A 13,639-nucleotide genomic window follows, 5' to 3' on the forward strand; every position below is an offset into this window, starting at 1 on the left:
ATGATCAGCAAGCTGGACAGGTAAGTGAATGAAAACAAAACAAGTGATAGTGACAGACAATGGGAGATTTTTTTTTGTTTGTTTAGACTGGAGAAAACAAACCATACAGTATATTATGCAAAGCCAACAGAACTGGTATTAAAAAATTATAATGAGAATGACTTAATAAAGGAATAATTGAATGCATTAATTTAGTCATTTGATGCATTTTAATGACATGCAGGTTTGAGGGTTTCTCTGTAGTGCAAAAACCTGTTTGCAGGTTTTCTCTAGTTTCAGAAAGTGAAAATGGAAACTGATAGTTCTTATGACTGTGAGTGTTTGTGGGTATGCTGCTCTGAGCCTCTATTTTTCAATGCTCAAGGTTCAGAAACAAATATAAACTCAACTAACCACTGATGATTCAAGGCAGTCCCAGTCATACTGTACAAAGTGCTAATTACCAAATGCTGTAGACAGACAGAGGAACTTTGGATTTATTCGTTTTCTAAATGAAATTGAAAAGGAACAGTTCTCTTTAATGGCCCACAGGTTATTAAAGTGTTAGTTCACCCTCTAAAAATTCTTTAATTTTTTACTCTCATGTCATGTAAGACTTTATTGAATTTTAATTTCTGGGTGAACTATACTTTTAAAAGTGAAGCTCATCACCTGCATGTTAATTCAGTTTGAGATTAGAAACCTCACATCTATTTCATCACAATAGATGTCAATTACCAACACATTAAAACTCTAAAATTCATTTTGAAGAGGAAGGAGTTATTCCACTAAAAGAATGTCATATTCTGCTATAGTGTGCTGCTGACCCAGAAGAAATTTATCTTCCATTATAAGAATGTGCGCTGGGCTCGTGGGAGAAATGAGACTTACCTTTGTTTTGTGGTGAAGAGACGCACCGGCCCTGACTCACTCTCTTTTGACTTTGGACACTTGCGCAATCGCTCTGGCTGCCATGTAGAGGTGAGGGAAAGATGAAATTCAATAGAATGAACAGAAATATCAGGATAATGTGCATGTGACACAGGATATAGGGTTTATGAATTGGGTTATTAACCTCTGACTCAACCTCTCTCTCTGTGCCTTGTTTCCTTTTGCTTTTAAATTGAAGCTGCTCTTCCTGCGGTATTTGGGGGTGCTGTGTCCAGGCCTGTGGGGTTCGAGCATGGACGGTGCGAGAATGTGTTACTCAGTGACCTGGTTCTGCTCCTGGTCACCCTGCTTTAAATGTGCCCAACAACTTGCACACTTCCTGTCACAGACACCCAACCTTCGACTGAGAATCTTTGTGTCACGCCTTTATTTCTGTGATGAAGAGGACAGCCAGGAGAGGGAAGGACTGCGACACCTGTGGAGGGCAGGAGTGCAAATCTCTGTTATGACCTATAAAGGTAATCAAGGGAAGAAGACTGTGAGGAAAAGAGTGGAATAATGCTCTTTTCATATATGTGATGTGATGAATTGTGTGCAATATTTTTCTTATATTATTTTCTGTCTTGTTTCTAAGACTATTTCTACTGCTGGCAAACATTTGTTGCACGGAGGGAGAGGAGTTTTAAAGCCTGGGATGACCTTCATCAAAACTCAGTGAGGCTGGTTCGAAAACTCAATCGGATCCTACAGGTTACAAATCAAGAACTTCAATATGACCTACTATTATGGCATTATATCACAAGAATAATTAAAATTTAAGTGTGTAATTTTAAAGTTGAAATTATTTGTTCTATCACAGCTTAATATGCAGTGGCAACTATAAGTAAGACATCCATTGGTTGATTTCGCATAAAAAATGTTTTAGCTCTGTGGAGCCGTCAAAATAGTGTTTGTTTGAGTGACCCAACGTGCTCGATTCCTGCTTAAAGATATATTTCACCCAAACAAAGCTAATTAGAAGAATATTTCAGCTCTGTAGGTCCTCACAATGCAAGTGAATAGGTACCAAAAATGTTAAGCTCCAAAAGGACGTAAAGGCAGCATAAACGTAATTCATAAAACTCCAGTGGATTAATCCATATCTGCATAAGATATATAAGTGTGGGTGAGAAACAGATCAATTTTAAAGTCCTTTTTACTATCAATATCCACTTTCACTTTCAAGTTGTTCTCTTTCTTTTTTTTTTGGCTAGTTGCATTCTTCGTGCATATCGCCACCTACTAGGCAGGGCAGAGAATTTATATTATAAAAGAACTACTGATTTGCTTCTCATCATATCACTTCTTAATATAGATTTAACCACTGAATTCATATGGATTAATTTTACACTGCCTTTCTGTGCATTTTGGAGCTTCAAAGTTTTGACACCCATTTACTTGCATTAAGAGGACCTACAAAGCTGAGATATTCTAAAAATCAGTGTTTGTTTTCATCAGAAGAAAGAAAGCATGCATATCTGGTATGCTACGAGGGTGAGTAAATAATGAGAGAATATTCATTTTTGGGTGAACTATCTCTTTTAAGCAATGTCTTGAGTATGGGGCAGGACTATCTGTTTGTCATACCGTGTTTTTTTAGGAAACCTGTTTGAAAGCATTAATTATTTTTACATTTCTGTTTGGTGCCACCACAGGCACAAAACGTACACACTGCCATTAGCTGTAGCATTTGTGAATGAATGAATACATAATATAATTGTGCTGATTACATGCCTTTTTTTTCACCATAGCCCTGCGAGACTGAGGATCTGAGGGACAGTTTAGCTCTCCTTGGGCTGTGACCACAAGTATGAGGTTCTCAAATCAATGAACACTGAGAAATGAAAAGAGTAGTATGAAGAAATGGTGCTGTCTGACCTGAGACTTGAAACTATTGACTCTAATTTGAGTTAATACTGATATTTTACTGTATAGCATTAATATGATTATGTTGGATGTCACTTGAAATCAAATAAAAGCTGTGAATTGACATTATAATTTTTGGCTGTATTCTATCTGCGTCAAACCATTACACTTAGTAGTTTTAACTGACCCAGCAGAATGAGGTACACTTATTTACATGTGATGTTATTGTCAGAGGTTTGGGAGTGAGTGTACTATATGTTTGCTTGTGCTGGATGTGAGAGCATCTTACAGCTGCACAGTAGTGACTAAGGCTAGTGATGCAGTATGACACTTAGACAAGATTGACAAGACACACAATAATATCTACATGTAAGTCTGATAGGAATGATGAAGTTTCTTAGAAATATGTCAGGAAAGTCACAAGTGACAGTGACAAGATGTCTGTCATGTCTTAAGACTGCAAGCTTCTAGGTAAATATGTGCTGGGTAAAAAACATGTATGAATTTGAATGGATAGTCACCATGAAACATAACTTAATGACACATGAGTTTTGATCTATTATGTCACACAACATAATAAATCAAACCAGTACTTTGAAAACAATTAAATTTCATTAAAACATTACATTTGTGGTTGAATATTACATTGAAGGAAGTCCAAAAATAGCTAATAACTGCCTTAAAGGGATAGTTCACAAAAAAAAAGAAAATTCTCTTATAATTTTCTCACCCTCATGCCATCCTAGATGTGTATGACTTTCTTTCTTCTGCTGTAGACAAACAAAGATTTTTAGAAACATTTAAGCTCTTAAGGTCCATATAATGCAAGTGAATGGTGGCCAGAACTTTGAAGGTCCAAAAAGTAATCCTTAAGACTATGGGGTTAAATCCATATCTTCAGAAGCGATATGAGAGGTATGGGTGATAAACAGGTCAATATTATTTAAAAAAGAATAATATTTTATCCCCTTTTCTCCCCAATTTGGCATACACAATTCCCAATATGCTCTAATTCCTCGTAGTTGTGGAGTGACTCGCCTCGATCCCTGTGGTGGAGGACGAATCTCAGTTGCCTCCACTTCTGAGACAGTCAGACCACGCATCTTGTCACGTGGCTTTCTAGGAGCGTTACCATGGAGACATTGTGCATGTGGAGGCTCACGCTATTCACAGCGGCATCCATGCACAACTTACCATGTGCCCACCTGAGAGCAAGAACCAACTTATAGTGACCACGAGGAAGGTAACCCACATGACTATACCCACCCTAGCAACCGGGCCAATTGGTTGCTTTGGAAGCCTAGCTGGAGTCACTCAGCACTCCCTGTATTCAAACTTGCGATTTCAGGGGTGGTAGTCAGCGTCTTTTGCTTGCTGAGGCTCACAGGCCCCCGACAGATCAATATTTAAGTACATTTTTACTACCATTCTCCACTTTCACTTAGACATTCTTCTTTTGTTTTTGGCAATTCTCATTCTTTGCGCATATCACCACCTACTTGGCAGGGAGGAGAATTTATAGTAAAAATTAAATTAATATTGACCTGTTTCTCACCCAAACATATCATATCACTTCTGAAGATGTAGATTAAACCACTGGAGTCTTAAAAATTACTTTTATGCTGCCTTTCTGTGTTTTTTGGACCTTCAAAGTTCTGACTTCTGATTTACTTGCGTTGTATGAACAGAGCTGAGATATCTTTCTAAAAATCTTTGTTTGTGTTCAGCAAAAGAAAGAATCATCTAGGATGGCATAAATGATGAGAAAATTTACATTTTTGTTTTTCTTTAACTTTCATCCCTTGAACTAATCAATGTCAGCACACCACACCACATATTTACAGATTTAACATTTTTTTGTCAAGTAAAAAAAGTTTTTTTATGAAACTTTCCACTCTGTTATCACTGTGATAACAGAGTGGAAACCAGACACCAAAAATATTCTAAATATTATTTGTATTTGATTTAAATATTACATGAAAAGTGTATTTTAAAATTCGTATTTTATTAAAAGCAAAAATGTATGGTGATTAATGGGGACATGCAGGTCAACAAGAGTCAACATAAAACAGCATTTTCCCATGTAGCTTCCATATTCTGATGTATTGCATATTTCAGGGTGAAATATTTTTCAACACTCGGAAATTGTTTTGCACCATGACAATTTTACCTGTTTAGAATGCTTAAAATTAGTGCCAAACTACAAACCTAAACTGTCCTTTACCACTATGTGTCCCTGTTCCCCTTGTATCCTGCAGGGGGATCTGCTTGCCCAGGCTCCAGTGGACAAGTATCTTGGCACTTTCCTCAAAACCATGAGTAACCCAATTGCTTTGTATTGTGGATCCAAAACGACAGTGGTAAGTGAGAGAGACCATGAGAGGGAACCAGAGGGAAAGAGCTACAGTCTGAATCAGATTCTAAGATTATATTGTATTTCTTCCTCTTCTCTTTCACATTTTATAGAATCACCTCATGTATGTTTCAGATGGTTATCTGAATCCTTACTATTTTTATACAATATAACACGATCAATCTTTATCTGTCACACTTTCTCCCTCGGGGGTTAAAAGTGCATTTGTGTTTATTTCAAGCACATTTGTGACTTAAGCTTCTAGATCACAATAACACAAGCCAGGGGCGGATCTAGAAAAATATTTATGGGGTGGCGAGAGGGGGGCAGGAATTTTTGAGGGGTGGCAACATATGGCAGACTTATATATACTTAATTTAATCACGTTTATCACAGTTTGATGAGAAATAGTATGTACACACTACAAAAGGGCACAGGCTGCCATTTACAAACTCATACAGACAAACTTAATCTCATGCAATCAATGTCTTGCATTTGAGGTTTCATGTGAAACAGTTCATATTAGGAATAAGTGACCATACAATGTGATCTCACTTAATAGGAGATAGAAGTATGATTGAAGTAAGGGCATTATCACCGGAAAGGCATTAAGTCTCTTGCCGCTCTGGCGTCATCTCGTGCTGCATTCAGTGCAGTTGGACATTGGAGATTCGCGCTCGTAAATTGTCAAATTGGCCATAACTTTTAATTCTTTGCTGCCAACTGGGGTGGCAGCAGGGGTGGCAAGGTATTCTTTTAGGGTGGCATTTGCCACCCTATGCCACCCCGGTAGATCCGCCACTGACACAAGCAGTCATATCACCCTGAAGCTTTAGACTGGTTGTCCATTGAAGCTAAGTTGAGCCTGGTCAGTACATGGATGGTAGACCCCATGGGTAAACTAAAGTTGCTGCTGAAAGAGGTGTTAATTAGGGTGCTCAACCTGTGGTCTGTGTGGGACCTAACGTACCACTATATAGACCGGAGAACTATGCTGTAAAAAGGATGAAATGTTAAACTGAGGTCCTCACTGAGGTCATTATAAATCCTAGAGCACTTCTTGTATATCATGTGATATTCACTGATTATTGATTACAACAAGAAAAGGAAAATAATAACAAAAAACTAAATTAACCAGTATTCCATTGACATTCAAATTAATTAATGTTAACATTGTCATCATCTGTCTACAGGTAGAGTTTTATGACCCTTTAAACAGAACAAAACCACAAAATTAAGCATTAATATTTGTAAATTTACTTCCACTTACCAAAAAAAAAAACAAAAAGGCACTCTAAGGAGGCTCTCTACCCATGTCTGCTCCCTCTCTTTAGCAAAATTGTCTTTTCACAAGAAAAGTGCTTAATCAAAGAAGTGCTATATATATAAATGTATTTAATTGTAGTATGGTTCCTTTTATCACCAGGTTTTTGATGTATCAGTTCTTGTGTTCATAACAGCTTCTGTCTTTGTATCTTGTCTGGTCGCCCTCTACTCAGGGACGGATTATGAATTCTTTTAGTCCCCCCCGGTCCAATTATTTTTCAAGTTGAGATCTGTGCAATCAATTTTCATTGATTTAAGTCTCTTTTAATACCTGTTCTGTTATTTACAGTCAGATTAATTAATGTGGTAAAGAAATCGTTCAACCGAAACAAGTTCGCTGAACAGCCACAGTGCCATTTTAACATTTGTTATACATAATGTGAACTTAATGTAAATACTTCAAATTATGCATAAAAAATGCAGATATTTAAAGGACCCATAATAAATTATGAAATATTTTAATTCATCAAACACTTTAAATATTTGTATCTATGCAAGGGTTTGGTGAAATTCAGCAAAGAGTTCAGGTAGTTCTGGCTCGCGCTGCTATATCTTTTCTAACTCATCTGAATTATGGGGTGTGTTCCATTCAGAAGTGATCATCCCTATACCTATTTCCTTCAAAGACTTCACCCTCCATTGTTATAGCTTAAAAGTGCTGAAAGGTTTGGGGCTAAAAAATAGTGTTCGTTTGGTCATTTTTTTGGAAATTCTGTTTGGAACGACCCAACAGCTTGGCTACCATTATTATACCATTATTTTAGCCTTTTCAAAGTGTCCAAAAATCCCCTAGACTACATTATATTGAAATGAGCTACAAGTCTGTTTTGAAATGTTCGTAATTTCAATCTTCAGCTGTCAAAATGTACACACAAGCCCTTAATCTGCTTTAAAATGCTCTTCTTCCTTTCTTTCTTTCTTACTGTTAAACCTGTAAACATTTCTAACTTCAAGCATTTAAGTATTTTTTTAAGGTTTTGTCAGACCAACATTACAGTTTGTCTCCACAAACTTGATGTATCTAGTTTAATCAGTACTTTTCAACCATGTAGTATATCTATATTTTCTTATAAACCACCTAAGCCAAGTTATTTTTTGTAATGTAGGACAAACATGCAGTTATAGCAATGAACAGTATAATAAAAACATTTGTTTGACAGGCCTTTTATACAAAGAATAAAGCTAACCATATGATATAATAGTCATGAAATTATATTTTTTAATTTTAATTTATTTGAACCTTTTTTCTATAAAATAATGACATTTTAAGCATGTTGCTTGAATTCAATAAATACACATTTTGAAATATCAGTTATAATATAAACTTTATTGTTCATTTTACTTCATCAAATTCAGCAAAGACTTTACATAAAAAAGATGAGTGCATCAAAACATGAAGGTAGCTATGTTTGTAATTATTTTACAAGATCTTCTACTTCCAGAAGAGCATGGAAACTTTCACCAGGTGGTGTTATAAGATTAAACAGAGGCAAAAAAATTTTTAATTAGAAACAGGAAGTCAAAAGGGTTCTAAAAGAGGACTGGGGGCCTTCATAGTCACAGGGCCCTGTTTAGGCATATACAAACATTTGTTTTCAAAGTTGATGGGCCGTGAGACCATGCAGCACAGGGTCACCCCGGGCCCCTGGTAGTAAAGGGCCCCTGGGCACTGGCCCCATTGGCCTGGTCTGTAATTCACCTCTGCCTGTACTGTTTGACCAATGTACTACTGTTTTGACCAATGAGACTTGAAAAACTATATCATTCCATTATACTACATGTAAACAGACCACTTTGTTATGTTAAAGGGATTAATAACTATTTATGTTGAACATACTTGAGCTGTTCAGCTGCTCTCAGTTCTGTTCTGGTAGTGTTTCTTTAATCAGTGGTCAGAGGTGCAAGGTCAGGGTGAAAACTCGCTGACTGTTCTTATATGTGTCATACGTGTGAAGAATTCATGCCATGCACTTCGATTTTAAGATTTTAGAGCAAAAAATCATCACATTCACTTCCATGCAATTATTCTTAAGTACCTCCTTATTAGAAGACTAAAATCACAAGATCATTTAAAGTAAAAAGAGGGATAATTTTAAATATATATTTATATATGCTATTGTGCATTTAATATTTTACTTACAGTGGCTGATGTGGACATACAGTATATACTGAGAGGTTATAAAGGACATAGTGGCTATACAGTGAGCTACTTTAACATTCATCAGTAGAACTGTGCATTGTCATCCCCTGTGTGATGAAACTAAGATACCATTAAAATACATTCTTTAAAAATGCATCCAAGCTTATTTCAATTCCAAGCACAAGTATTAAAATTATTATTATTATTTTTAGGAACAGAACAAGGTTACAGTTTGAGATTGGTAAATCAGATTTATCGTGAAATTTGTTTGAACAAAGCACTCTCTCCTTTTCTCTCTCTCCCACACTCTGCCCTTTTCGTCCATTTCACATTTGGCCCTGTTTGCCCAAGTGTTTGGGTTGACACGGCGACAGTGTCTCCTATTTGACCTCTTTTGGCGTTTCGGCCACCCAGATTTCTCTCTACAGAGTTCGCCTGAAAAAGAGGGGAGAGAGTATTTGTGTAAGTGTCTTCTTGTATTACGTAAACTGGGCAACCATGCTATTTAGGTTATTATTTAAATAATTTATGGTAGTCCATTTCTGTTTGATCATTTGTTGATGTTTCTTTCCATGTCTGCATTTTATTTTCTTATTTGCTTATGTATGGTATATATTAACTAATGAATTAAGATAACCTGCTGTAAGTCTTATTTACTGTGTTTCTATAATAAATTTGCTACAGAGGTACTGATTGTCTCACCCATCAGGAGCTTGTCTTTCTGACACAAGGTCCTCATACAGATTTCCTTGTTGATCACATAGACTCGTGGAAGAATGGAGGAAACCGATGTCATTTATTTTACATGCAATTTGCCAAATACAAATCTCTTTACGTTTGCCAACTATAGAGACACAGCGAATGGATGCATCTCTTTATTGGTCAATGAACAGAGCACATCCTGGTACAGGGGTATGTTTCCTCTCTACAGTCTTTGGGGTTAAGACAGTACTCATATTCCCTCTCTGACATATACTGTATGCTTTATATCGTAGACATATGAACTCACCTGATGGCAAAGTAGGGTCTTCAATGTTCGCTATTTCTGGTCAGAAGCCACAGAGCAAACACAACTCAAAACATGTAGAAGAGACTAGGGCTAGTTGTCACAATATTTACTTAAGTGAATATGGGTAGGTTTATTTGAAAAAAATCTGATTCTATATACGCAGATAGCTGGTAGTCTTTGCTACTGAAGACAAAATGTTCATGTTTATTAGTGTTATTTATTATCATCAGCAATCATAATCATTTTGTAGCACTTTTAATCATTTGTATTATACTAGATAATTTAGACTTTTATATTGTAATATTATGTTGTCTTTGTATGGTCACATTTACTTTTATACATTTGAGACAGAGACAAATGTTTCAAATTATGAGGGATGGGGAAGTAATATGGGCTCATTTTAAATAGTGGATAAATATGTTTTTTTTCCTCCTATGGATGCATTTAAAAATGCCATGTAAGAGTATTTTGATCAGAGAAAGACCAAGCAACACTAAGAGACAAGAAAGACAGGGAGACCATCGGATGACACCACACTCAGATTAACATTTTGCTTTCTCTATTAAAAAAAAAAACTATTAAATGTTTTTACTGTTATTGCCCTGGAAAGAATAAACATACAGTTTATGTAATAGAGATTGACTTTTTGTGCTCCGCATGGCATGTTGTCACACTTTATTGGGTAAGTTATCACAATTAAGACCTGCTGTTTGACACTGAGAAGAATAGCTTGTTTGGAAATATGAAATGTTTCCATGTTCCACAACATATCTGTGTTTAACATTTACTAAAGCCTATTGCTTTTCAGATCAATTTAAACAATAAAACAATTATAAAACACAAAAAATAATGCAATAGCAATTTGTTTTACATATTTTAGATTAATTAGTTATATAAAATTAGACCATATAAAACATTTGTGGCAACTTGTCTTAATATAAATGTGTCTTGTCCCATCTTTTATAATAAACATTTATTAAAAATAAGAAAAAGACAGGTCAACCATCTGGTTAAAATCTAGCTTCATAATAAAGTTGACCCTTGTCTTAATAAAGGAGCATTAAGTGATTTTTTATGGAATGGTATGCAGAAAATTCTCCTTTATCCTGAAAGATTTTACTGAAATAAGTGTCCTATACACTGCCTGGCCAAAAATTAAGTTGCTGTCTGGATTTAAATAAGCAGATACTTAAGCTCCTATGTTTGGATCATTATTGCAGTGATTAATATGTTTCAGCTGGCAACAATTCTTTTAAACCTAACTGATGCAGTGTGTAGCTTTTCATCTCTTAAACAATCATGTTGGAGGACGTATCCCGTGGTCATGAAAATGATGTTACTGTGTTTCAGAAGGTGCAAGTTATTGGCCTGCATCAAGGAGATTGCTGAAATCACTGCAATTGGGTTAAGAAATGTCCAACACATTATTAAAACCTGGAAGGATAGTGGTGAACTGTCAGCTTCGCGGAAGAAATGTGATCGGAAAAAATCTTCAATGATCGTGATCAGAAATCACTAAAACGCTTGAAGTCACATCATAAAAAAAAAATCGACATTAGAATTACCCGCTATGTTTAATAGTGAAAATAAGAGTATTTCCACACACACAATGCAACGAGAATTTACAGCATTGGGACTACACAGCTGTGTGGCCACAAGTGAGGCTTATCGGAAAAAAGGACAATTCAATTAGCTAGGGAGCAAAAAGATTGGAATGGGGAGCAATGGAAAAAGGTCATGTGGTCTGATGAGTCCAGATTTCCAAAGCGATGGGCGCATCAGGATAAGAAGGGAAGCGCATGAAGCAATGCACCTGTCATGAATAGTGCCCACTGTACAAGACTCTGGAGGCAGTGTTATGATCTGGGGTTGCTTCAGTTGGTCAGGTCTAGGCTCAGCAACGTTATGCAGCAATAAAATGAAGTCAGCTGATTAACTGAATGTACTGAATAACCAGGTTATCGCATCAATGGATTTCTTCTTCCCTGACGGCACGGGCATATTACAGGATGACAACACCAAGATTAATCTGGTACAAATTGTGAAAGAGTGGTTCAGGGAACATGAGGAATAATTTTCACACATGAATTGTCCACCACAGAGTGACCTTAACCCCATTGAAAGTCTTTGGGATGTGCTGGAGAAGACTTTATAGAGTGGTTCAACTCTCCCATCATCAATACAAGATTTCGGCCAAAATGTACGCAATTCTGGATGGAAATAAATGTTGTGATGTTGCATAAGGTTGACAAAACAATGCCACAACAAATTCACACCATAATCAAAGCTTAAGGCAGTCCAATGAAAACTTCTTTTTTGGCCAGACAGTGTATTACTGGTCTCTGTGGAAACACTAGACTGTGTAAACAGTGAAAAACAATGTGACAGAGAATCACCAGTTTGTTGTGCCCAGACAGCAACAAGTACTGTGGAAAAAAGCAGTAGAGTTTTGTTGGATATGCAATAAAAAGGTATCTAGCATTCAAATTAATTGAATTAATTGGTTTGTGTTGTGTTGTTTTGATTACTAGAGTTACCAAAGAAACAGCAGCATAACAGCACAGGGACTGGAGAAAGCCATTTTTCAGGGTCTTCACACGGTCCAAACACAGCTCAGGGCTGGAGAGAGCAAAAAGTTGTTAGCTAGTCAATCACAACAACCTTGAAATAGTTTTCAGTTAATTGGTGTTTACAATAGATATCCTTAGTAAGTACACCAAGTACACTCAGTTAAAGATTGGACCAATACGTTATCCATTTATAGACATCCTCGAAAAACTTGGACAAAACACATTTGGGAGAGAAGAACCGCAGATGCTTGAAACAAATTTAGATTTCCATGAGCTCTTACTCATCCAAATTCTCCTTTATTGACGTCACAGAATATGAGTTCTCTGTTCTCAATCTCTTCTTAACCTCTTAAGATCCTTGCCATTTTTGGGGATTTCCGCCTGGATTTGGCCTACCCAAATTAAAAAGCTTCCCATTCCCACATACTTTGGCCTAAATACACAGTTTTGGTGTCATTTTACAGGAAACCCATTGAAGTTGCATAAAACACTGCTAAAAATAAAAAAAAATTAAATATATTATGTTGTCTGAACAGTAATAACCCTCCTAAAAAAAGAGGCGCTTTTTGATTTTTTTTATATAAATTCATTTTTGAAAAGCCCTGTAAACCCTAGCAGCAAGCAGACAGTTTTGGCTGTTTCCACTAGATGTCAGCAAATACCTGAAAAAGGAATTTTGTCTGTATCATGTTTTATTTAATATCTATTTCAATTTATTTGAAGGGAGGAATATTACCTTTTTTTGGTGTACTTTCCGCCTACCCAAATCTAAAGTCTCCCCATACCCATATACAGTGCTATAAATGCAAAATCCCAGTGTAATTTTACAGAAAACCCTTTGTCATTACATAAAACACTGTTGAAAGTGGTAAATATGCGCTCTGGTGTCTGGTGAGACGCGTCTGTGTGTTTTGGGCACGTAACCTACCCAGTGATCACTTCACAGTCTGGATGCAATATCACAGCCCCTGATTGGTCTATTTGATCTTGAGAGACATTGCCGGAAAGCGGAGGGTCTAAGCTTTACGACAATATATGCTTTATCCGGATCGGATGTTTACATATTTTCCTGGATTGTTGAATATCATATAACATTACTTTGTGGTGTTTCTGCACTCGTGTGACATATCGAGGGATTACTTGGGCACACAACCACAGAAAACACTGAAAAACGGCTCATTTTGCAGAGAATAACCTAAGGTAAAGGATTATGTAGCATTTGTGGCTAACTGTGCTGTCTAGTGCGAGTAGCACGGCAAATATTCAATAATTTCACTTGCATGTTTACAAATGTTGATTGTATACTTCATGATTCATTCGAAGTGTATTAGATATGTGATTATACCTCAATAAAAAGACTTATTGGAACTTCTTACTGGCAATGAGAGCTTTCATTTGATACATGGTTTGTACATGTGCGTCATATTTGAGCGATATGAGACATATGTATTCAAAAACGCACATAA

General features: G+C 36.4%; 1 protein-coding gene across 1 annotated transcript; it reads left to right on the top strand.

The window, feature by feature from the left end:
• Positions 1–2,884, top strand: LOC127655582 (single-stranded DNA cytosine deaminase-like). The gene is made up of 5 exons (XM_052143476.1): positions 1–20; positions 795–960; positions 1,109–1,388; positions 1,505–1,620; positions 2,661–2,884. The coding sequence occupies exons 1-5, from the start codon at positions 1–3 to the stop codon at positions 2,709–2,711; spliced, it is 633 nt and encodes a 210-aa protein (XP_051999436.1). The 3' UTR covers positions 2,712–2,884.
• Positions 2,885–13,639: the final 10,755 nt, after the last annotated feature.

The sequence above is a fragment of the Xyrauchen texanus genome, chromosome 15 (assembly GCF_025860055.1).
Source record: "Xyrauchen texanus isolate HMW12.3.18 chromosome 15, RBS_HiC_50CHRs, whole genome shotgun sequence".
NCBI classification, from domain to species: Eukaryota; Metazoa; Chordata; class Actinopteri; order Cypriniformes; family Catostomidae; genus Xyrauchen; species Xyrauchen texanus.

Bases quoted from the DNA above. Each gene is read 5' to 3' on its own strand.
- LOC127655582 (XM_052143476.1), top strand. From the start codon at position 1: ATGATCAGCAAGCTGGACAG. The intron at 961-1,108 runs GTGAGGGAAAGA...TTTAAATTGAAG, and splicing joins GCTCTGGCTGCCATGTAGAG to CTGCTCTTCCTGCGGTATTT. The intron at 1,389-1,504 runs GTAATCAAGGGA...CTTGTTTCTAAG, and splicing joins CTCTGTTATGACCTATAAAG to ACTATTTCTACTGCTGGCAA.